Source organism: Salvia miltiorrhiza, chromosome 4 (assembly GCF_028751815.1).
Source record: "Salvia miltiorrhiza cultivar Shanhuang (shh) chromosome 4, IMPLAD_Smil_shh, whole genome shotgun sequence".
Lineage (NCBI taxonomy): Eukaryota > Viridiplantae > Streptophyta > Magnoliopsida > Lamiales > Lamiaceae > Salvia > Salvia miltiorrhiza.
This window is the reverse complement of record NC_080390.1, coordinates 36,290,560-36,317,473: the sequence shown is the minus strand read 5'-3', so window position 1 is coordinate 36,317,473 and position 26,914 is coordinate 36,290,560. Positions and strand designations below refer to the sequence as shown.

The 26,914-nt window shown below is 39.8% G+C and overlaps 1 protein-coding gene across 12 annotated transcripts in view; it reads right to left on the bottom strand.

Annotated features, from left to right (window-relative positions):
• Positions 1–434: 434 nt before the first annotated feature.
• The window catches only part of LOC131021390 (uncharacterized), a 48,757-nt gene continuing 22,277 nt past the window's right edge, over positions 435–26,914 (bottom strand). For 2 of the 12 annotated variants that reach the window (XM_057950561.1, XM_057950559.1), the window contains 4 exons: positions 24,776–24,889; positions 23,687–23,738; positions 1,054–1,182; positions 435–971 (listed from right to left, as the gene is read on the bottom strand). In XM_057950561.1, coding sequence (XP_057806544.1) covers positions 532–971; positions 1,054–1,182; positions 23,687–23,738; positions 24,776–24,889 — 735 coding nt within the window. In that variant the 3' untranslated portion in view covers positions 435–531. The other 10 variants (XM_057950562.1, XM_057950560.1, XM_057950564.1 and 7 more) reach the window with 9 other exon arrangements.

The window sequence follows — 26,914 nt, the reverse complement described above, 5'->3', positions numbered from 1 at the left end:
ATTTTTTCTTATATTTTATCCTTACGAACACCCCTTATTTACAAAAAAAAAATCATCCTTAATTCAATTTCAACCACTCATTTCAAATTTTGGTGGGACCCTTTCTTCATTACATAAAAATCACCATCAATTTTTTTGAAACTTGTGTCCACCAAAAGTACGAAGAGAGTATAAAATAATAAATTTCTTTTTTATTGACATACACTTCATTTTTGTTGGATTTTCTGGAGGACTTCAAAGGCTTGTAGATTCTAAAGTGAAGACTTTTGAAGAAGAATTTTAAGAGGTTGGTTTTTTTTTTTTAACAAACACCCGAAGGGTGGAAGGTTAAGCAGACCCTCAACCGGTAGATAAAAATATCAACCAATGTCCCATACATGACGTTTGCTCAAAAGTGACAACGTCCAACATAAACCACAAGAAAAAATAGAAAATCGACAAAACAAAACCATACATAGATTTAGCCCTCAAGTGACTACATCCAGAGGACAAAAGAAACGACACCAAAACAAGAAACAACTCAAGAACCAACTAACTATCAACATGAAAACAAAATCTAAAGTTAGGATAACCGGGTTGATCCATCCTACTAACTAGAGCAAGAAAATAACGAGAAGCGGATAAATAGTCGAAAGTAGTCAACGCCTGGATCTGATGCCCTCTCCTAGCCATAAAATCAGCAGACCGATTTCCTCGCGATAGATATAAGTAAACGAACCCGCCGATGCTGAATAAGTTGTCGGATCTAGGCAATAGCACGACAGATGCTAGCATGACCATAAAACCCAACAGACATGAGCGAAGCGATCGCAGCAGCATACAGTTCAACCCAGACATGGGCTGAAAAAGTAATAGCAACCTAAGACCCTCGGGCAGAGCAGCTAACTCTGCCTCAAAACTGGAAGTGGCAATACAAGGTGTGCAAAAAGCAATAAGAAGGGCTCCAGTGTGATTACGAACCAGTCCTCCACATGCACCACACTGCGTATGTGAATCGTAAGAACCATTAATGTTTAGCTTTATCCATGAGGACTCCGGAGGGATTCAACTTACCATAGTGGAATGAATAATCCTCATCACGGGTAGAGCTGGAGGCATGAAATCGATTGGAGGAGTGCAACCTCGCCAATGGGTGTCGGTAAGTGTCCTCGCCGCAACGAGAAGGTGTAGATGATGAGTAACCTGTCAAATCACGTGAGAAGCACTGAAAGGGCCTTATGCTTGTGGCTATTCCTTTCTGTCTAAAGGAACCACATAACTAAAAAAGGAATCAGAAAAGAAATGTCTCTTGGCCTCCCTAGGGAAGGCGCGGTGCCAGTGCCCTAATCTACATGCAATATCAGTGCTCGTGTGATAAAGTGTGTGCACAGAAGGAAACCAAGAGTCAAAATGCGCCCACACAATAAAGCAGCCTCACTCCACAGAAACACATGCAAACACGACTCAAGCTGAGGAGACAAACAACACAGACACATAGAGGCAAGAGATATGCCTCGCGATTGGAGACAAGAATCAACAGGGAGACGACCAAAAAGTAGACGCCACAGGAAAACAAAAATGGTGGGGGTAATACAATCACTCTAGATATCAGCAAACAAAGTCTGCCGGGAAAGCCGTCTCCAGACAAGATCCCAAGCAGAGGAAGTCGAGAACTCTCCATGGCTGGTCAAATCCTAACGCATCACATCCTCCGTCTACATCACAATCAGCGTCCGACTTAGAGCATCATTCAAATTAGTAAAAATATCATGCAAATCACATAAAGTATCCAAGCGAGTAACATCCCAAGCAAAAACATGCCAAAAATCACAAACTCGAGGAAAAGTGTGACCATTTTCAGGATGACTATATGAGCTCAAGGGGTGATTCCCAAACCATATAGCATCCCAGGAACTGATCCTACCATTCCCAATGGACCACATAATATGACAATCAGCCAACTCGAAAATACGTATCATAAGGCGCCAAGTAGGACTCACATGCACTGTGTAATGTGAGCGCCGACGAAAACGATCAGTACAATACTCGGCCCACATATATCTAGCCCAAAGTGACTCTCTAGCTTGAAAGCGCTACCACAACTTAAAGCTGAATGAGCGAACTAACTTAGAGAAGCGGCGAATGTCGAGACCCCGCTCCGCTAAAGGCATGCAAATCTGTTCCCAACTAGATTTGTTAAATGTTCTTGAGGTTCTTCGAATATTCTCCATGCTTTTGTTAAATTTTTCGAGCAAGTTGCTTTCATATTTTTGCTTTAAACTTAGCTCGATTTGTCGTTTATTTTTTTGGCTTTGACTCTTGGAAGCCATTTTTCACTTGTGTTTTTTATTGCTTGGTTGGTAACCATGTGCCTCTCTTAAATTTTGAATTTGTTCCTTTTTAGGGTGTCATACAGATTCATCGGGTAGTTGCGCCAGGCTAATTGGTGATGGAGAATGCGTGATTCCTCTTGGCATAACGAAAGACATGATTGTGGGGCATGTTGGGCTAAGTTATCCGCTACAAAATATGGAGTCGGGTTGGGGGTGAATAGCTATGATTTCATTATGGGATCTAAAAAGATAGATAAAATTCTTCCAAAAAGTTTGAATACTCTTAATAAGATATTTCACTCCAATTGGTATATTTAGGGTATGGTTTGTATGTATGAGCTTCCCTTAACTTTGGGCATCCGTGTTCCACTCATTCGTCTAGTTGTTGAGCTTTGCAAATATTATCAACTTTCTCCTAGTCAATTAATGCATAATACTTGGAGGATTCTATTGGTCACGGTTGTGTTTGCAGAATTGAAGGGTTTTGAAATCGATATATTTGATATCTTATATGCTTATCAGTTAGGTGAGGCCTGTGTAGATAAAGGTCTTTACCAATTCAAGTCTGACGTTTTAATATTCATTACTAACCTTCTAGAATATACTACAAGATGGAAAGAAAAATATTTCATTATCAGTGTCAAAGCTTTAGGGGTCCAAGCTGGTTACAAGGTTCCGTCTGCTTGTTATGAAGCATGTTGCTATACAATTGCTATCTAATGATTTTACATTCGTTTGTTGTGCAGATCGGATCAGGGAGAGGCCTTTAGTTATATCTAGGTTTCCAGACTAGCGCAATGATTTTACTTGTTTTTGGAGGAAGATCGTGATTATGGGTGATCTTATCAAAGAAAAATCTTAGGGAATCTTCTTTGTGGCGTGAGGTTCCTATCCGTACTGAAGGTATTGTTCATCCACCTAGTCATGCTCAATTTTGTATTGCTCTAATAGTCAGTACTTTGGAAATTATAAGGAAAGGTGAAAGATTTTCCACTATTATTTGAATTGACCATTGTTGAACGCATATTTGTTGACCAATTGACGGCGAAAATTTCATTCTACAACCTCCAGGGTGGTCATGCTGCTTATGAACACATCCAACAAAAGAAAATCATAGTTAGCTCACGCAAGAAACCAATTGGTGCCCTCTTAGATTTGGTGCCCACACCCCCGTATGTTGATAAAAGCAAGCGATTTGCGTTACCAAACGTTGCTGGTCGGTCAAGTAGCTTAGCCATTATTAAGTTTTATGTGGATGCTTCTACGTTTTGTGTTCCGCTGTCCGAGGATCATGCTCTCTTGGAGGCTGTTGGTATTGATGCGGCTATGAAGACTATTGTTTCACACTCATTTTGATAGGTTCATTTTGCACGTATTTCTTCTTCTTGACGTTTCTTTTCATTTTGCTCATTTTATTTTATAATTGTTTGTCATGTTGTTTGTTCTATCTTATAGGGCACATATCGTATTTTTTACTTGAAGGACAAAGTAAAAGAACTTGGGAAACAATTGAAGCAAATTCGCTCAGAGCAAGTTGACTGCAAGAAAGAGAATCATGACATCATAAAATGCAAAGTTAATTTGTAGAAGGTGATTGAAAGCTTTAAGGAAATAATGGTGTTCGATGAGCAAGATGCTAGAAAGCTTCATGATACACTTAAGCATTTGGAAGCTGTTAGTGCTTGCCTAAAGGACATTGAGTTTAAGATTGAGGTGTTAAATGACAGCATGAAAGATATTGGGTTAGATATTGAGGTTGTGATTTGTGGCGAAATTTATCAAGAGTTTCTTGATGTCAAGACAAATAAATGGGACACCTGCATCCGTGCAAGGTAGGATCAAATGAGTTCTTAAAGGAAAACATCAATTCATTCATACCAAGTAAAGATGAAGCACATATGTAACAGCTCCTGCCTCGCACAGATACACCCCTCTGTGTCCCACTAATTTGTCTTGCTGTAAAAAACTTTTGATACATCTTGTCACGAATCATGACCTCACTATCTAACCCAACATCTTTCATGCTGTCCTTCAACACCTCGATTTATGACTCAAGGTCCTTTACTTGAGCACTACCAGCCTCCAAAGTGCTCAAGTGTATCCTGAAGCTTTCTAGCATCTTGCTTATGGGACACCATTATTTCTTTTAAGCTTTCAATTACCTTATCTAAATCAACCTTACATTTCTTCAAGTCACGATTCTCCTTCTTACAGTCAACTTGGTCGGTGCGAATTTTCTTTAATTATTTTCCAAGTTCATTTATTTGTCATTCGAGTAAAGGGTACCATTTTTGTCCTACAAGACATAGAAACAAACAACATGATAAACAATTATAAAATACAACGAGCAAAAAGAAAAGAAACAACAAGAAAAATAAGAAGAAGTAAAATAAACCTATCAAAATGAGTGTGAAACAATAATCTCCATAACCACATCAATACCAACAGCCTTCAAGAGAACATGATCCTCGAGCAGTGGAACACAAGATGTATAAGCATAAGCATCAATGGGAAACTTCATAACGACTAAATCACCGGACCAACCAACAACATTTGGTAACGCATACCAATTGTCGTTCCCAACAGGCAGGGGTGTGGGCACCACATCCTAAAGAGCAACAATTGCTTCCTTGCTCGAGCTAACTATGATTTTCTTTTCTTCTTCTGTTGGATGCCTTCATAAACAGCACGACCACCCTGTAAGTTGTAGAATGTGATTTCCGCCATCGATTGATCTACAAATACGCGTTGAGCAGTGGCTAATTCAAATAATATTGGAAAATCTCCCACATCCCCTACCTTGCCTTAGAATTTCCAAAGCTCTAACTATTGGAGCAATACAAAATTGAGCACGACTAGGTGGATGAACAATACCTTCAGTACAGACAGGAACCTCATGCAACAAAGAAAATCCCCTAATATTTTTCTCTGACAAGATAACCCACCAGTCATGATCTTCCTTCGAAAATAAGTAACACACTTGCACTCTTTCCGGTAACCCGTATATAACCGACAACCTCTCACTGGTCTGACATGCACATCAAACGCCTGCAAAATCGTTAGATAACAATTGTATAGCACCACAATTCATAACAAGCAGACGGAACCTTGTAACTAGCTTGGGTCCTTAAAGCTTCGACACTGATAAAGAAATAAGTTTCTTTCCATCTTGTAGTATCTTCCAAAAGGTTAGTGATGAGTTCGATAATTTCACCCTTTAATTATGAGAATGATGATTCACCTGTAGTGTGTTAGTGAATCGAGAGAAAAAGACGAGAGCAGCTAAAGCGAGAGAGAAACTATCGTATTAGTATTTGAATAGCATGTGTTTACATTGACCAACATATCTTCTATTTTTAAACGCCTACGATAGGGGTAAACTAGTAATTACACAGCTGATAGCGACCCCGGTGGTTAAGAAGAATCTTCTAGGTCGTTGTTAGTCAGTTGTGCCTTCACTCTTTTCCAGCGCTGCGGGCATCCGCCAGCTCTAACGCTTTCTCCCTGACTATGTCAGCCCTGCCTGAGTCTGGGTGTTGCCCCTTCCGTACTTCATTCCAGATATGACCCTCTAACTTGTTTCCTTCCTCTCGGTTATATCAGCCCTGACGCCTATGGCGTTCAAATCCTCTTGACATGGCCCCAAAGTTCCTGCCTCTCATGCTTTTCTCCGAAGACACTATTCAGGCTTTTTTCCCTACCTTTCTTCCCAGCGCTGACGACACATGCGCTGTCCGGTTTACCTTACGCATATTTTACTCCTCATCAGCTACTCCCCCTAGTCTAATTGAGTGTTCCTATTGTTTACGCTCAATCAGCTCTTCCCTTACTCCCATTTGTTGTCAACGCTGCCCTTTTCCCTCTGTCGGGCATTAAATGCTTTTATGTTGGGTGGACCCCAGCCCGTCTAATCACCTCTCTCATTTTCAGAAAAAGACGCCTCTTCAATTGCAACCCCCGTTTGAAAATGCCACGTATCACTCTTGGATTGGACCAGTGGAACCCTCCTGCTCCGCGCCGCCCTCAACGTATAAAAGGCCCTCCGTCCTCCCCATTCTTCATTTTCGGCATCTTCAATTTTTATCCACAGTTTCTGACCGTTGTATGCTCCCGTCGTTCGTCCGACGATTCCTCGATGTCTACCGGACCCTGCTTACTCCCTTCACATTCCCGCGATCGAACTTAAGTACTGTTTCTGCTCCCCTCTCGAGTTGTGTGTCTGTAAAAAACCTCTATCGTCCCTTCTATTTCTAGAAAAGTTGTAAGTAGAATCATCGTAAAAACCGTAGAGATGTCTTCCTACTCTGTCCCCTCTTCGATTATGACCGTGAGAGAAATGAAAAGGCTGGAAAAAGCCTTATGGGGACCTATCCCTGGCTTGACCTTCCGCCTCCCTGATAATAAATCTCTCGAAGGTCCTTCTAACTTACGGGAGAACAGCATCGCTCTTTGGGAGCAGCAGGTCTGCGCTTACCCCCACCCCCTTTCCTCGTAGAGGTTTGTAACTACTTCTGTATCCCCTTCTACCAACTCGCCCCTTCAGCTCTGCGACCATATCTTAAAGAGATATCATGGTTGTCAAGACACGGTAGAGCTGTTTTGTCAGATCCAGATCCTCAAGAAAACCAACACCCATTACAGCTTCTCCACCAACAAAAAATATAAAACCACCTTTATGAGTAAGCTGCCCTCCACAGATAAAAATTTTGTAAATAAATATTGTATAGTTTCCCCCGAAAAGGGGACCTGGCGCGCCTTTGCTGAGGTCACTAACGTGATCTAGCACCCAGAGAGGCATACCCAGCCGCTCCGCTCTCTACCCCCTCCCTCTTACCAGAACTTAGCCATTTTTGATCAGCTCAACACCTTTCACTCTTCTCAGCCCTTCCCTTCCCGACGCTTAGTAGAAAATAATTCAGCGCTTGCGGTAAACGGGCTGTTCTCCCGTTTTCCCAATTCAAGAATAGGTATTTGTTTGTTTTTAGTTTTTAGTTTTTTTTTTTTTATGCGTGTTGATGAGACAGGTTCGATGTTAACTCGCCACTTATTTGTTTCAGAGATGGATTGGATGACGGATTGTGAGGGCCTTCTCCCAGCCCCGGCAGACGAGGATGAGGCCAAGGCTGAAACTCTCAAGGATGACACTCTTCGGGCTGATCCTTCTGACGCCGACACGTCCAAGACGGACAGTGACACTCAAGAGTTCGAGGGCCCGACGGAGATCCCTTCCTCCATTGACATTCCCTTGACTGAGGGCGTCTCCTCAGTTATGATTTCCTACACGTCCTTCCACCCCGGCCCGCGCCACCCTTGTCCAATTTTGGAGCAAATCACCCATATATCCACTGTCCACACAGGGTTGCGGGACGAGTATGAAAATGAGTCGGTTGAAGAGGACATAGAGATCCTTGATGTGGAGCCGGTGTCTGCTCTCCGCTCGGAGGCTGCCAAGACGGCTCCGAAGAGGAAGAAGAGGGACCTCTCCAATGAGAGAGTGGAGGTCCTCGCTCGCAAGAGAAGGGTGGTCCGTCTGGGCAAAGTTGCTGCCCAGGAGCCAGAGCTGCCAAGAAGTAGTCCCGAGGACCGGACTACCCTGTTGATCAGTCTCGTCTCCACCATGGAGGGGCGGGAATACAACGAACAAATGTTAGCCCGTGTTCACCCAGATGATCGGGCCATCACTCGTGAGTTCTCCGGCAAGGTGGTAGTCGAATCGCTGAGCCACGCTTACATGACGGTACATTTTCTCCCATTTGGTGTCTTTGTGTCCCTCATCTTATTTCTTTACTAACCCTATGTGAATCCCAAGGAAGAGGACCTGAAGGCAGAGGCTTTGCGCCGGGTGGAACTTCTCGATGAAGTGGAGGGGCACTTGGATGAGGCCAGATCTGCCTTGGTCCTTAAGGAGAAAAAAACCTCTCAAGCAGCTTCTCGCCTCAGCGAGGCAGAGGCAGAGCTGGCCCGTGCTCAAACCAGGCTGGCAGAACTGGAAGTTGAGATGAACTCCTTGGAGTCTACCCTTCAAGAGGCCAAGCAGGAGACTCACGAACTGGGCTATAGATTAAAAGAACGTTATTCCAAGGAGTACGATGAGTCTAAGGAGCGGTGGAGGGAGGCCCGCATCAGAGCCCACCGAGAGGGGATATCTTCGGGGCTCGCGACCAGCGATTGGAGTTTTTCCTGTCGCCCCAGGACCACCAATTTCTCAAGCTCCTTTTTTAGGAGACGGTGGATGCATTTTGCAAGACTCCCGACTTCCTGCGGAGGTTTGTCCCCGCCATGGCCCATATGATAATGGAGATCGACCGCAAAGGGGCGGAGATGGCTGGAGCCACTGCTGAACAAGTGGCAAAGCTGGATCTGCGGGCCTTGATGAGGTCACTAGATAACAACGCTCTGTGCGCGAAGCTGAGCATAGATCCCAATGCTCCCGCCAGCCCTGAGTGGTGGTATCCAGCGCTGGACTGTGCCCTCCAGCAATTTACTTTGGGGCTCTGTTCTGAAGATGTCCCCACTGAGCCTGTTTTCTCCAGCCCTTTTCTTGAGATCCTTCAAGAATTTGTGCAAGATCTTTCTGGGGACCGATTTCGCTGAGTTTGGGATGTACCCCCTAAACCTTTGTCCTCCGATCTAGCCAACCCTTCCGCTTCCCGAGAAGAGGTCCTTCAAGAGCTCGCCAAGTTATACAAAGATGAGGCCAGCTTCACACGTTCTTTGGTCGGGGACTTGTTCAAAGATCCAGACCCTTTTCCCGATGTTGATGCTTCCAGGTCTTTGCCTATCTTTAATGAAGGTCCCTTATCTGCCTCTTCCGGCCCTGGTCCCTCTAGCTCTGCTTCTGCTTCACTTCCTCCGCAACCCGAGGCTTCTCCTCCATAGATAGGCTAGGATGTATATGTATTTTCTATCTAGATCATATGTTTAGATAATCTCTTTTGACTCTGTATATGTACGAACTTTTTATCCCATATAAGTTACTTATCTCTTTTGTTGTTTTCAATTTATTACTTCGATCAGCTGGGTATTGGTGACAAGTTAATTCCATCACTCCAATTTTCTATCATTTTTCCACTTTGAACGAATATACATAGGTCTGACTTCCTTGGTACCCGTGCTAGGCCAGCTCTGGGAGCTCGGACTTGGGCGATCTTCGAAATTTTGACCCTTTTGGATGCCCGCGCTATGCCAGCTCGGACTTAGACGACATTTGAGATCCCGATCCTTCTGGATGCCCGCACTAAGCCAGCTCTGGGAGCTCAGACTTAGGCGACATTTAAAATTCTCCCTCACTTAATGCCCGCGCTAAGGTAGCTCTGGGAGCTCGCGCTTAGCAGACTTCTAGGTCTTATGTGCTCGCGCTACTACCAGTATTAAGATCCGATGTAGACAGTTGCCCGCGCTAAACTTCCTACATCCACGGTCAGTCGATCACACTGACAAATTTCACTGGGCATGTGCTTACAGGTGCACAGCAAACCTAGACAACTGAAGATCCTATCTTCAGTACCAACACATTGGGTTGAATTTATCACTCTTAGCTTTCACTAAAACAAAACTATGCCTTTCCGCAAAGACTAAGATCTCTTGGAGTCTGAACACTGGTCTGAACTCCTTACAACTCAAACTCTCAATTCGACCGATTGAAAAGAGGTTCGAAAATTTGCCAACTAGATTACAAAGAACAGGTTCTCTGTAATCAGTTATACCTAGGCTTTGGATATACAATATTTTCCTAAGTTCTAAGAGAATGTATGTAATCAGCAGTGACTGATTTTTGACTTTGTGATTCTCTTCTTCGATTCAAACTTTGAAATCGCTTTGAATGCTGAGTGACGAATTCGGCAGCGTTTCAGCTTATGTAGTTGAGTCGGTGAAAATTGAAGTGATCCTCGAGCTCTATTTATAGGAGAAGTCTTGAATAGATCCGTTAGCTGAAATGGTCTTCAAGAATTCATCCGTTATAGATAGATTTGAACTTTGTTGAGGCCTCAATCTTCGAGGTTTCTTTGTTTGGTGAGAACGTCTACTTTGATAGCAGGAGATACGACGTCTCTGAAAAAGGTAATCACCAAAAAAGAAGGCTCTGCAGAGAAAAGACGATCCTCGAAATCTCTGCATTTAATGCGGCTGTACTTCTGGAGTGCGTGGCTTCCTTTAAGGTTTGGAGCTTCAATTCAAGGAAGAATGTTTAACTGATACTTGACTTTGGTACCAGTCCGCTGAATCCACGTGGCTCGCATTAAATAATCAGTCGTAACTGATCCTTGGACTGGTTAGTCAAATATCAGTATTTGACTTTGCCTTAATCGTCACATCAGTCGGCAACTTCAGTCTTCAGTCTTCAGTCCTCCGGCTTCAGTCTTCAGAACAGCAACTAAACTAGAAAAAAACTCTAACACTTGAGTTCGAACAGTTCTAGTCTATTACAAGTCAAAGCTATTGATTTTGGTATCATCAAAATTAGGATTAGGATATTTCATTAAGTTCCCAACAATTTCTCCCTTTTTGATGATGCCAAAATCACACAACAATTCTAAGACAAGAAAAGACAGAGCAAGAACAACAAGTTACTAAACCGGGTGAATACTATTCCCCCTTAACAAGATAACCTATTAACTTGCATTCTCGAAGGAAAAAAAACAATTCAAAAGAACAAAACGAAGACATAACTGATGAGATCAGAGCCTAGACAAAAAGATATTGTTTTCAGGTGAGATCAAGAAAAGTTCATTTCATTTCATGAGAACTGATGAGAAATCAGTTACATTACAAAACAGAACTTATAGGAAAAGACAACCCTAACAGCTAAGATTTCTGACCATACATAGCGAAGACTGTCTTATAGATCTCTTGATAGTCATTTGGGTTATTGTCCTTGGTAACATTCCATATCCTGCGTATAGAATTTACTTCCCTCTTGATGATGTCTCTGTTGACACCAATTCTGACTCTCGGAGGGCAGATAATCTTCTTCAGTGGATAGGGAAATATTTGAATCCTTGCTTCCTTCTGAGCAGCCCAAAGTTTTTCGATCAAGCCTCTTTCAACCCAATTGATCATGAAGTATCTCCAAGCTTGTCTTTGGAAATCAGGAGTCCGATCCAGATTCGCAAAGACTATCCACTTGGTATAGCATTCCTTCAGCTTTTTCCACCAGTCATTCATATCAGCAGGTACCCAAGTATCAATTCTATCGCATCTGTCCAAATGGGATATTGAAAGACCTTCTGCAACATATGGCTTTAATCTATGTTCTTCTTGCAGATTAATAGGTGGGGGTGGAGGAGGAGCATTGCCACCAAATTTAAGAACTTTCTTGGCTTTAGGCTCAGAAGTTCTGGAAGAATCTTCTCTAGGCCTCTTTATGCTATATTCACCTGATACTGAGGGAGTAGGAGCAGGAGCAGGATGTGCGACGAGAGACTTAGATTTGGCAAAGGCCAATGCAAGATCATCGGGGAGATCAGGAAAAACAGGATCATCTAAATACTCTTCCCCCTTTTTGGCATCATCACCAGGGAGAGAGTTAACTTTCCTTTGGAGCTCCTGGAAGTCAAAGAGCATCATCTGGATGAGAGCAGAATCGAATGAATTACGAACAGAGTTGATCTCGCCTTCCAGTTGAGCAATCTTGACTTGAACTGGGCGGAGTGCTTCTGCAACCATAAGTTTGGCATATGTAGCAGTCATGAATTCCTTCATGAATTCAATGCGAAGGCTGTCAAGTTGTTGTTGTATATCCATAATCTATTGCTTAAACTGGACTTCTGCTTCTAGTACGTGTGTATGAAGGTCTTTGTGGTCTTGTTTCAGTTTTGGGAAAGAGACCTGAACGGGGACCATTTCCTGAACATATCTGAGGTGCGTGACACGTTGTTCGTCAATCCTGCGGCGATTAGTTGCTTGAGGAATTTTACACTGTAGATATCTTGACGTTCTCGTTCATGCTTGAGTGTCGCAATCTCCAGTTGCTGATCAGAGATGACATCCAATAAAGCTTGGATTAGATTTTCCGTGCCTTTAAGAATTTTGAAGGTAACCTTGTGAGGTTGTCTTCCTTTCCATTCAGTGATCCGGCCATTTGTATCTACATCAGAATCGTATCTGATAATTCTGGGCCTCCGTGGGATCTCAATGAATTCAACAGGTAGCTCGGGAGAAATGTGAGATTGTCGGGGTTGCCTCCTTAAGAAGAGAAAGAAGCAGCTTCAGTGGCTGGAGCAGAGAAAGTGACCTGCTCATCATCTGTTGTGAATCATCTCAAGGAACTAAAACAATAGACGATCAAAGGAGGCACCCAATCAATTCGCCCTCCTGAAAAGACTGGAAAGCCGATTTCAGTCGAAGTATGGAGAAAGATCTTCCAAACTGAAACAACAACATGGTGGAGCAAGGAAGCAACCTTACCTTCATCAGTCCAGGGGGAAGTTCAGAAGCAATCAGAAACTTAAACCTGTTTAGTTCAGAAAAGAACAACCATGAAAACAAGCAAATGAGGAGTTCAGTCATGCACAGTTTCAACCTCGACATCATATGACTGGACCTCTTTAGTCTCAGTACAGACAACTCCAACCTTTTGCTCCTCACCATCAATCTAGACACCATCATTCAAAACCAACTTCAGTATCTCAAAGGAGATACACATCTGATCAAAGAAGACCTCCAGTCTACAAAAGACCTAACTTCTACAAGAAGGAGAATCCAAAGAAGAGAAAAAGGTTCAACCAAGAAAAGCTCGTGTGCCAGCTGATGTATCGATCACCACAGTCAGCCGATCGGTCAATCGCAAAAAGGCAACAACACGACCAGTGATGAAACAGATCTGGGTTCCCAAGGGAACAATTACTAACACTCTAGGACCCAAACATTGATTGGGCACCTAAAATACTTCTTCCTTGCAAGGCAAAACCAGAAAACACAAACGAAGGAAGAGGTCAAAGCTCCAATCAAAACTTGGATCCTGGACAGTGGCTGCTCGACAGGCTTCAAAAAATATCTTACTCAATATGTTGAGAAAGTTGGACCAAAAGTTGCCTTCGAAGACAACTCAATTGGAAAAACAAAAGGATATGGTGTACTCAACATGGGTAATGCCAATATCAGCAATGTTAGCTATGTTTCTGGACTAAAACATAATCTGTTGTCTGTGAGTCAATTTTGTGACAGCGGGTTCGCAGTGAAGATCAAAAAGGATGAATTCACTATAAAGAACAATCAGAAGAAGGTGGTGCTGAGAGGAATCAGGCAAGGAAATCTTTACGTCGTCTCTTGGGAAGATAGCCCACCTGAAACATGCCTCACCAGCAAAAGCAACACTGAACTCAACTGACTTTGGCACAGAAGGCTCAACTACCTCAACTTCAAAACTATCAACAAGCTTGCAAAGCACCAATTGGTAGAAGGCCTACTATCTATTGTGTTTAGAAGACGCAAGAATGTGAAGCATGCCAAAGAGGAAAGCTAAACAGAGCTGCTTTCAAGTCGAAATCAGGCCATTCCTCGGAGAGAATACTTCAACTGCTTAACATGGATCTGTTTAGACCTGTGTCTCCCAGAAGTTACAGTGGTAGGAAATACACCCATGTAGTCGTAGATGATTACTCTCGATATACTTGGGTTCTTTTTCTTTACAAGAAAAGCGAGACACTAGAGGAATTGCCAAGACTGATGAAAAGACTAAATGTTGAGAAGGACAAGAACATCATCAGTATCAGATCGGATAGAGGAACTGAATTTCTAATTTCAGTTATTCGAAATTACTGCGAAGAAAGATGAATCAGCCATCAGACCTCAGCAGCAAGAACTCCACAACAGAATGAAGTAGCTGAAAGAAGGAACAGGTCTCTAAAGGAAGCAGCTAGGACGATACTAGCCGAATCAAAACTTCCTCTGAAGTTCTGGGTTGAAGTCATCAACAACACATGCTACACTTAGAAACGCTCATTCCTCACTCAAAGACATGGGAAGACTCCATATGAGTTATGGAAGAACAGAAAGCCAACAATTTCTTACTTTCATGCCTTTGGCTCTAGATGCTTTATCCACAACAATGATAAAGCAAAGTTAAACACCTTCGACAGCAAGGCCTATCCAGGATTTTTCCTTGGATATGCCAGTACTGAAAAATCCAGCAAAGCATATCGGGTGTTCAATTCTCAAACATTAGGTGTGGAAGAAACACCTCACGTTATCTTTGATGAGTTCAGGAAACGGAAACCCGAAGAAATTGCCAAGAATAAAAGGGTTTCATGTCCTGAAAAGAAAAGCAGTGACCCAACTGAAGTGTTGGTGTGGGGATCAGGGAAAGATGAAGATCCTGCACAACTTCAGTATCATAAGGTCACTCCAACTGAAGCTGCCCCAGAAGGCATCCGTCAAGAAGAAACTCCTCTCACTGAAGAAAACGTTGAACCAAAGTCAACAGAAATATCGTGAATAATTCTGACTGAAGAACCTCCACCATCTCCAAAATAAATCAAGAAGTACAGAAGATGATTGATCTTCACTCAAAACACAACATTATTGGAGAAGCTTCAGCAGGAGTTAAGACTAGAAGATCAATGTGCAACTTCGTCTACGACATCAATCAAAATTGCATCAACGAAGATGAGAACTTCAGCTGCTTCTTATCTGACACAGAACCAAAGGATGTTGAAGAAGCACTTAGATCCACCCTATAGATAATTGCAATGCAAGAAGAGCTAAATGAATTCAACAGGAATTCAGTCTGGGAACTAGTGGATCGTCCAGATGATGCAAATGTTAGGACTGAAATGGATTTTCAAGAACAAGAAGGACGAGAAATAACACGTTGTCAGAAATAAAGCAAAGCTAGTGGCCAAGGAGTACAGTCAAGAAGAAGGCATCAACTACAACGAAACCTTTGCCCCAGTTGCTCGACTGGAAGCAGTCCGACTCTTCCTAGCCTATGCACCATTCATGAAGTTCAAAGTACACCAAATGGACGTAAAATGTGCATTTCTCAATGGAGAGCTCATTGATGAAGTCTGCGTGGAACAACCTCCAGGATTTGAGGTTGCTGGACCAAACAAGGTGTACAAACTCAAGAAGGCACTCTACAAATTGAAGCAAGCACCAAAAGCATGGTATCTGATCGAACAAAGATTCAAGAGATGATCAATGGACAGAACTCTGTTCACTTTGAAAGAAGGAGAATAATTTCTACTCGAACAGATATATGTTGATGATATCATCTTCGAATCCAAGTCCGAACGAATGTGCAAGAAGTTTGCTGAGATTATGACAAGTAAAATTTCAAATGTCGATAATGTGAGAAATGAATTTCTTTCTGGGATTACAAGTGAAGCAAACCAATGAAGGCATACTGATCAATCAATCAAAGTATGATAAGGAACTGATCAACAAGTTTAGAGTCCAACACATGAAGATCGTGAAGATTCCTATGAACACCAACTGCAAACTCGATCCAGAAAAAGTGGAAAAATCGATTTCGCCAACGAAGTACAGAGAAATCATTGGATCACTATTTTACCTGACTACAAGCAAACCAAACATTGCTTTTGCAGTAAGAGTTTGCGCGAGATATCAGTCAGATCCTAAAGAAGCTCACATAGACGCAGCAAAACGCATTCTCAGATACATCAAAGGCACACCCAACGTAGGCATTTGGTATCCAGTCAATGATGACTTCAAACTTACAGGATACACTGATTCAGATTTCGCTGGATGTGCTATCGACATAAAATCAACTTCCGGAACTTGCCAATTTCTTGGAAGTAAGCTTATTTCATGGTTCTCAAAGAAGCAGACATCAGTCGCCACATCCACAACTGAAGCCGAGTACATGGCTGCTGGGAGCTGCTGCTCACAAATCCTTCGGATTATTCAACAACTGAAGGACTACGGGATCGAAGAAAGTGAGGTTTCTATCTTTTATGACAACTCAAGTGCCATTGCAATCTCGCAAAATCCAGTTCATCACTCCAGAATCAAGCACGTCGCTATTCGACATCACTTCATCCGTGACCATGTTCAAAAGAAGGACGTTTCAGTTGAGAATATCCACACAAGCATTCAACGAGCAGACCTACTTATAAAGGCACTTCCTGAAGATAGATTTATTGATCTCTGTGGAAGAATTGAATTAATCAATCCAGAAGAATGAAGATGGTCACTCCTTGAAGAAGTTAACTGAAACTGGAGTAGATGACTAACTTTGTCAACTGATGACCTTCCAACTGTTGTCATATCCACCAAAGAAGCGAGTCATCAATCAAGGGGGAACCTAAGTGTTCAGTTAACATCCTGAGGTATCGACTGACTACGATGATCAGTCAACCAATAAGTGTTTTTAAGTTAACTGAATCTTTTAACTGAAATATCCTTACATCTTTGTTAACTATCTTCACATATATTTCTTCTTTCATGAGAATCCCGCTTTATTCTAAGAAAATCATATTTTGAAACACGTATCGTAACTACATTCTAAGGCACAACTTTTCATGTTTATCTCTGCATGTTCATCTTCTCCACAGCAATTACCAAGCACGTTTTCTTTAGTCCTTTTCTGTCACATCCAAAGTTTTCTACTTTGTCTCTTGCCCTAACAACTCAAATACACGACTCACACTGTGAAAAAAGATCTAAAATTTTCAAGAAAATATGAAGATTTAAATTTCAAATGCGAAAGACTTCTCAATCCGTGATCAAGAAACTTGTTCGCTACGAAGCCTCAATCTCTCCAGAAATTCTACAAAGGCAGAGCGATTACGACAAATTGCAAGAGATTCTCTCTCGCTATGGATGGCTCAACTTCATTCACTCCATGCCTCCGTTCCTCCTCGGAGACGAAGCGATCAAGGAGTTCTACAGCACCATCGCATTCAACGCCGAAATTGGACAGTACATGGCTCAGATCACAATCTTCACATCCGCCGACTTCTCATCATCTAAGAAACACATAGTCAATGTTTCTCAAGCGGTCATATAGATCTTTCAACTTCTCGCCGAAGGATCTGCACCTATCTCCGACGAAGTCACCAACCAATTTCTTCGTGCTGCATTAAAGGAAGAATCATCATCTGGAGTGCAACGTACCATAAACATGCCAGTGCTTCAGCCCCACCTCAAGATAATTGCCAAAATCATCAAGAGGTGCTGGTTTGGTAACCTGGGATCGCCATATCACATCTCTCGATCCCACAAAATAGTGCTCGCAGCACTGATCCAAACACGCCCATTCAACTGGGAACAAGCATATCTCCGAGTCCTCGCGGAAGAGATGAATCAAGCCCATTCCTCAAGACATCTTCGTTAAAGGAGATTATATGCTTTTAGAATGAAGGAAGTCCAGTGACTAATGCGATCAATCTCTTTAAGAGCAGCCTAAGCTCATCCCTTGCAACTTCTACACCATCTTCCACGAGTACAACAACGAATTCCCCTTCGTCGTCTACCAGAATACATAGCCACACACGCTTCTCTCAGTCCAGGCGTGATGTAGGCAAATTTGCAATGTCAGCACTCACGCATGACACTGTTCCTTCGAACATAGATAAATTTTTGCCTCTCTTTTTGGCGTATACTCTCCCATCTTGTGGTATCATTGGCCCCATTGCCATATTCTCCACATATTCTGTTGAGAACTTATTGAAATATATGGTCCCTAGTTTTGATGATACCAAAACTTTTTGTTCTTCCTGTTTTAGACTAGAACTTTTTTAACTCATGTGTTAGAGTTCATGCCCTTAGTTAGACTGAAGACCACGACTAAGAAAGGCTAGAAAAGATAAGTCAAAATCCATCAATTTTGACTGTATGAGAGCTTCACTGAATCATCAGTGATGATTTATGCTTTTATGCGGAGCAAATGAAATTAGCGGACTGATACTCCTGACAAGTATCAGTTAACATTCTTAATCGAACTGGTACTCTAAAGATGGCATTAAATGCTCCTGCAGTCGCATTAAATGCAGAGATATTGAAGATCGTCCTTACTCTGTAAAAAATTTCTATTTGATGCAACATGTCCCAGAGGAACTCAGCTAGATTCAAAACTACTCTCACAACGACAAAAATTTTGAAGACCATCTCTCCAACAAATCTATTCAAGACTTCGCCTATAAATAAGAGCTCGAGGAACTCTACAACCTTCACCGATTCAAATACACAAGCTGAAACTCTGCCAAAGTTGCAACTCAGCCTTCAACTGCTATCAGAAGTTTGAATTGAAGAAAAGAATCATCAAAACTCAAATCAGATCATTGATTACACATATTCTCTTAGTTCTTAGGCAAATCCTTGTTCTACCCAAAACCTAAGATTCTGATTACTTGTGAACCTATTCTCAGTAATCCTAGTTGGAATAATCCAAATCCCTTTTCAACCGAGCGAAAAGAGAGTTGGAGTGGGATTTGTTTAGTACAAGTCTAAAACTAAACAGTTTGGTTACCTTCAAGTGTATCCCCCCCATACACCTATTAAAAGACCCTCCGGGATCCAACATATTCCACAATCCTTGGCACTTTGTTCACGGGCTATAAGAGTCTTTATCATGCTCATCTTGAGCTCTTGCGAATTCTCTATCATATCCACCATTTGCTTCTTGAGCTCATAATTGGGAGTCACTGCACTAGCTTCGACCCTACGACTACGAGTCAACTTTTGTTATGAACTCTCTCGACTAGAGTCTCAAAAATTTTGTTGAACTCCTCGACGATCTTCCATGAATTGCAAGGTCTACAACAAACCATCATAAAAGAATTGACTCAACATAACTGAAGCCATTTGCTGTTGTGGGCAATAGCAAAGAAGCTCCAAGAATCGTTCCCAAACTTCGTGGGAAGGTTCATCTAAACCTTGCATGAAGTTCATCTGAGTTCAAACTTCTAGGGTTTGTGATTGGGTAAAACTTCGACATAAATTTCTCAAATTTATTAACGAAGTAATTTATGCGCAGCGTGAAGATTTTCAAATTCCCTAAAATAAATCGAATATTTTTGAAGAGACTAATTAGCATTTATCTAGTGACATGTAATGTCAATATTTATTTTTGTACTAGCAATCAGTCCAAATACCATTAACAAATTGAAACTTTATGGTTTAATCACATCAGATATTCATCAAATAAAAAAAAGATTAGAAACTAGATTATATGATTGTTTTATAATACGCTCAAAGCTAATCTATTAGTAAATCTAAAAGACAAATGCCAATTTCACAATATTTAGTTGTAGCATAAATCACATTAGCATGATCATATTCATCTAAAATAGAAGACGTCGTACCTGATTGCACACTTATACTAGTTTGGTGTTGTAGTTGAATTTGAGAAGCGATTTTAAATTCGACAAAATCATGCCTTTCCATGTGCAATAAAAGCGTAATGTATCCTCATCATGTTGACCATTTGTAACTTGTATTACAATAATTACAATAGGCAGTATGTCTTTTCAAATCTATGGGACATTTGTCAGATCTTTTGGTCTAAGAACTTTCTTGAAATACTCACAAATATGTTACAAGAGATCAATCTTTTTTAACTTGAGTTGGTATCATCAGAATTCCATCATTTTGCTCTTGCTCCTCCGCCTCTCTGTGTAAATTCTAAGCAAATTCATATCCACTCTCTCTATAAATGAAGAGCAACTTGCTCACTTATAAAATTAGCTTCCTCACAGTGTTAGAGCCCCATCCTTGATGATTTAGGTTGAGGGTAAGTTGGACTTGCAACATCTACTTCGGAGTTAGAGTTGAAGGCAATAGACTTACTCCCAAATAAGCACGAGGACGAGATGGAGACATAATTGAATTTTGAAAAGAGTAGGATTTAAGTTCAAGTATAGAAAGACGATAACAATATATTAAGAACTTAGAAATAAGAACAAGTAATTGACTAATTAAAGTAACTAGTCAATTAAGATTTTTGATTCTCAGGAGATGAATTCCCATGTTGCAACATCTTCTTAAGCCATTTAACTTTGTTTATATATTTCTCCAAATCCACGATTGTTGCTTCAATAGTGCCAGAGCGTCTTGAATTTAGAGCATCTCTTCCACCGGCCATGTACCGTTTTTGACTCGTGTCATCCAAAACAACTACAACCTCTTTTCCAACTGTGCTTTGCCTAGAGTTAGTATCCGTTTGACTTGTTTTGCCAATGTTGTTATCTCCACATCCTTGGCTTGCATTTTTTTCCATATCGATCTTTTGTTTCTTCGAAAGTGTTGTTCTCTGCACACGCTTATCCATCTCTATTGTTTTTGTGCTCTTCACTTCACTTGATGTTGTTGAAAGTGTTGTTCTTCGCACACGCTTATCCATATCTATTGCTTTTGTGTTCTTCACTTCACTTGATGTTGTTGAGTTAGATGTTTCGGAAGAAGATAACAACAATTTAACATGCAGTTGAACTGACCTCAAAACATCTTCAACGCCTGCATTATGGGTATCCTCAAATCGAATCATTGAGTTGATAACTTTCATAACTATTGTTGATGAAAGGGAGATATACACACCAGACAAAACTAGGGTTTCAAAATAGGAAACGAGTATCATGTGTGTGCGTTCATCACCCTTCCAATTTTGTTTTTCATAAGCAAAACTGAACATTTACAAGATCTATTTTCTCCAAAGGCTGACAATTCATTGTTTCTAATCGTTATCATGTTAACACAGTAACGATATAACATGATAAGATCAAACACGAACTCGCTAAAAATCTTCTCAAACGCAATTCATACAAACACGACGATTTGGTAGGTGTTGACACGACATGATAACAACACAATACGATAAACAAATCCTAATACTCCCTCCATCCTCCAAGATTATGTAAAGATTACTATATCGGGCGTCCGCCAAGATTATGTCACGTTCCTTTTAAGACAATGGTCCCACCATCCTCTTTAATATTTTATCCTTACTAACTCTCTTTATTTACAAAAAACTCACCCTAAATTCAATCTCAACCACACATTTCATAAAGTGGTGGGACCTGTTCTCCATTACATCAAAATCATCACCAATTTTATTAAATCTTGTGCCCAAGAAACTTTACATGATGCGGACGAAAAGAGTATAATTTAAATCAATAATAATAATAATAATAATAATAATAATAAATAATAATAATAATAATAATAATAATTATTATTATTATTATTATTATTATTATTATTATTATTATTATAACGTTATACAAACACGACACAAATCAAACACAAACACCATATGAAATTTTCATGTCCTAATCTCATGTCGATGCAATAAAGCTCGACGCAAACCATTAATTATGTGGGCATTTGTGTCATGTCAAAAATTATCAACCCTATTATATCCATAAAAAAATTTATACTTCAAAAATTATTCCTTTACCAAATAGTTCGAGCTAAAAAAAATAAGTGAAAGAGCTTAAAATAATTAAAGGAACTAAGAAACTCGAAAAATAATGCAAATATTACACCATAGTAGTTGACCCCAACTTTTAGCATTTTCCAAAAAAAACCCCAACTTCTATTTTCTTTTAAACATTAAGCATTTTCTAAATAAATGCATGGGTATGTAAAATCCATGGACAGAATGATGAATCAACTCATGATTTTTAAGTGGAACAATGTTGTTTTATTGGGTGAGGTGGAAAAAATATTCCACCTAAGAATTCAGCGAGATGTTTATCGTTCTGTCGTCGAATTTTGTAGCAACTTTTTAGAAAATGCTGAAAGTTGAAAGTTGGGGATTTTGAATAGAAGACAAAAGTAAAGTTGTGAACATTTTTCGGATGGAAGTTGGCGACACAAAACATGATTAACCTTAAATTATAATTTGGAAAGAGACAAGTTTATAATCTCACAAATAAATTATAACTTCCACACTTAATAACTTAAAAGCCATGGAATTTCAAAAGTGAAAAATATATAATATTCATGCTTAAAAAAATAAAAAGTAAAAAAACCTCGCACTATCTTAAATACCATGATAAGTGAAAAATATATAATATTCATGCTTAAAAAAATAAAAAGTAAAAAAACCTCGCACTATCTTAAATACCATGATAAGTGAAAAATATATAATATTCATGCTTAAAAATTAAGAAAGTAAAAAGCCTCGCACTATCTTAAATATCATGATACGTAATCGACTATAAAAATCACAATTTTGGTTACAATTTCAACTAATAACCTCCACTTAAGATTAGTCAACATTCTAACCCAATTTTCATATCCATTAAACTCGTCTAACTCTAAAATTAGTTGGCATAGGTAAGAGGCCTAACATTCTCGAGTTAACCTGTCTAGGGTCAAACATAACCTAAACCTTCTCAATAAAACTTATTTCACCTCCATTAAGCACCTCAAGCCTTTGAGGGAATACATGAGTTCCCAAATAAACTAGTCACGCCAAACCGAATCATAAGCAAGCTAGTGTATATTGCAACATATATAACCTAATAACCTTTACATTGCACTCCCAAAGAATAACCTCAATCCATAAGTTCCTCAAAACAGAAGATATAAAGGTCAAGTAAAAAAACAGGAAAAGAATAAAACGTAGAAATATTCAACCAATAGAACAGGTGTCATGTACAAAGACCAACAAGAAGGTGACACCATGTCCTAAATTCATGTTGTAGACAAAGATTTGCCTTGCATGACAAACTATCACCTATAGTAACACTACTTATAAACATCATATGAGAAGGAGTGCTTTGAGTTCAATCAAACATGCATGTAAAGATCATGCTATAATTATGTTAGAGAATGATTCTTCAACCATGAAGACAGGAGTGCACGTTGCAGCAGCTGATTCTTGAATTGAATCTGTTTTATCTCTTATTTCATTATTTATTATTTTTTATATTCAGTTATTTTGATATTATTCCATTTCCCCTTATAGAAAAGGAAGATTAGGAAAGAATCCTTTTTCCAGTAAGGAAAAAGATTCAAAAGGAAAAATAGGTTATGAGAAGTCTCATCCAGGATTATTAAATTGATCAGGAACAGCGCTTGTCGCTTGGGAGCAGATATGGAATTTTTATTCAGTTTGTTTTTTGATTGTAGTTGTTGATTCTTTAATTGAATTTGTTTCTCTTATTTCATTATTTAGTATTTTTGTTATTCAGTTATTTTAATATTATTTCATTTGCCCTTATAGAAAAGGAAGATTAGGAAATAATCTTATTCCCAATAAAGAAAAAGATTCAAAAGTAAAAATAGGAGACTTCTCAAGTCTGAAGTCTCGTCTAGGGTTATTATATTGATCAGGAATAGCGCTTGTCACTTGGGAGCAGATATGGGATTTTTATTCAGTTTGTTTTCCTATCAAGAATAGTTCTACTGTTCCTTATTATTAGCATCCGAAACATCATCATGAGTTGTTTGTTGCTGATTCGTACCTTGATTTATTGGTTTAATAAGGCGAGCACAAGGGTGACCTGTACCATCTTCCTGCAGTTTGCAACAACAAAGTTATTCCATACATCAAAGAGGAGATCAACGAGTGTAAGGTATCATAGTGTACATGCATGCAACAGCACTAATAGCCTTTGAAAATGGTTGAATGATCTGGAAGCACAAATACCACTTCACAGAGAACTACAAGCACTCATGCTCTAAATTTTAAATTCTTTTTCCCCTTTACATAATTTAGCTTTCAGACCTTAAAGCAAATTGCATAGATGAAATTTTACCAATATGAATTCAAAGGGCAACTGAACCTTAATGTTAAAGGTAAAATTAAAACATTGAAAAGTTACCAAAAATAAAACAATAACAGTCGAATAGATAAATAACAAATGATAGGTTGTTGCATAATTCTATTCAATTTATCATTCTATTGACAATCACATGTCACAATATATGGCATTTAAAGAGCAATTAGGACACGATGAATCAACACAATTATATAGGTAGTTTACTTCATAAAGGAGAAGACATTGCAACTAGAAGCAAAACTACTTACCACTCGAACCCCCCTAAACATCAACCACAAAAACGTATGATAAAATCTCATAAACAACCTTAATATGACTACATTGGGATTAACCACCCAAAAGCAGGAGCTAGCTCTCAACAAAAAGAGTCATTTCTTCAATTTTAAGCCACCAAATGTTCCCTGAACAAGTCATAACTAGCACCACATGGAAGACACTTCAGTATAGAGGAATCTTAAGATCAAACATCTCAAAGAAGCAACACAGACTTGCCATTTTCCTTTAGATATTTCAGATAAAAACATATACGCGGACAAAAAATCCCTTGAGGGTTCAAGTTATGTTGTTGAACTTGCAAATAACCGCCCATGACAAACACTCAGTTAAACATATGAATCAAACAAGAAACGTAAACCAGTATTTACACGTTGACAACTTTACAAATTGTAAAATCTCTGTTAACCAAGTTACATGTGATTCCAAAAGTAGATGTTCAGGACACAAGTTATATACAGGAAATACATGCCCAATAGAAGAGAAAAGATGACAAACCTGAGTAGGTAATGTCCAACCATGTGCAGTAGACCAGTCTAAAGATGGGCGTAAATCCTTGAGAAGTACTCTATAAGACAAACCTTCACCATGAGGTGGTGGTCTCAACTCAATCTAACAAAAACAAATCAAAAATAGGCTAATATAAGGTTCACGACATAGTACTTGTTTAGCCCTATTTTGTGATGAATCTCTGGGTATTTACGTCTTATATTGACTTTTATTTTGGTCTCTTTCACTTAAGAGTTGAATGATTTGAGCTTTTGTGCTAATTTTGTGGTCTCAGGATTTTGTGCTCAAATTGATTGATATGTGGACAAAAATAAAGTCAGAATTTAGTTGATTGGTTTGAATAAGAATCGAAGTTTGTCTCGATACGAGTTCGTAGGCGAAAACGGATCCAAAATCCGACTTGAAACGAGGGAGAACAGGCCAAAACAAAACCGCTGCGCATTGCAGTAGACGGCGGGCGCCGTGGGACGGCGGCCGCCGTGCCCATTCTGCGAAAGGCCCTCACGGCGGCGCCGTTACACGGCGGCGGCCGCCTCTGTGCAGATCCGACAGTACGATTTTTCGATTAAAAACCCCTTTCTAGGGTTTTACTTTATTATTCTAGTCTCCAGCAGCCTCCATAGGCGATTTTCACCTCTTTCTTAAGGTTTTTAGAGTTCCACAACACTTACCTTCAATCTTGGATTCATTGGATTGCTATGTTTTGTAAGAACTCCCTTTGATTCTCTTTGTTTATGAATCCTTTGGTTATTTAAGTCTTTGTTTCTCTTGTCTTTAATGAATATGATGATTGAAGATTATTGTTGTTGATTCTATATTCTCTTGGTTTTATGAATCTTTTGGTTAATTGAGTTTTGTGTTTTATGTATTTGATGAATGTGAATATTGAAGTTCATTGTTGTTGATTCTAGATTCTCTTGGTTTTCTAAATCCTTTGGTTTATTTGAATCTTTATTTTGTGTTTTGATTAATATGATGATTGGAGATAATTGTTGTTGAGTTTAGATAATCTACGTGATTCGTAGTTTGTTGCTATTGTTTACCCTTTTCCTTTCTTGTTGATGAATATTTAGAGATTTCTTTTATGGAGATTAAGATTTTCTTGCATTCGAATCTTATGCTTGATTGAGTTTCTTGCCTAGGTAGTTATTAATCTTTGATGTTTACAAGTTTATGATCGTTTGGTTTAGTGTTGGAGTTGGAAACTCTAGTTGATTTCGTTAATGTTCAAATGCCATGTTCTAGTTAGTTCGTCGTTGAGTTGCTTGTGAAATTCTCTTTGATTGTGTGTGTTTGCTTAACATTCATTTGATCAAATGTTAATATGTTATTTCGCCTAGATAATCGTTGTTTATGGTGTTGAATTGATGATTGCTTTCTAGATTGCTAGTTTAGAACCCTAGCTTTGTTTGCCTTCTTGCATTCTTATTGGCTTTATATCTTTTGCCTAGTTAACTTTATATGCTTTATTTTAATTACGCATTAGTTAATCGGAGAGAAAGTGTCAGACCCAAACTTCTGATTAGAGTGTTTAGATTTCTTTTAAGTTTCTTGTGAGCAATACGATTAGAGCCCTGCTAAGTCTTCCTTGTGAGACGACTTGAGTCACCTTACCACCCTAGGACGACCTCGTATAAATTCGAGTCCATCCGTTAGGTGTTTTTGGATGAGTCAAATTTTGGCGCCGTTGCCGGGGAAGGCTTTAGGCATTTGATTGTGTTGCATTGTTTTCCGTGTTTATTTTTGTTTATTTCTTTTGACTCGGTTATTTTCTCCCTCCGGTGCGTTTGATTTGTTTGTTCGTGTTGTGTATGCAAGGACGTAGAAGCTTGAAGAGAAAGCTTGCACCTTACTACGACAACATTCATCAACCTCGGGAGGTTCTTTCAAGCCTGGAGAAGGAGTCCGAGTCCAGTTCGAGAAGCCTTGTGGAATCACAGTTTAGTGAGGAAAACTGTGAAGAGAGAATTGCTTCCAATCCCATTCCGGAAGCCGTTGAGGAGACACTTTCCGTGCATTCTGAAGAAGAAGAAGAAGCTCGGCCCAATCCTGACCAAGAAGCAATGGCGGAGCAGAATGTCCAGTACATGGGAGATTTTTCCAGGCCAGTTATTGGGACCACTAGCA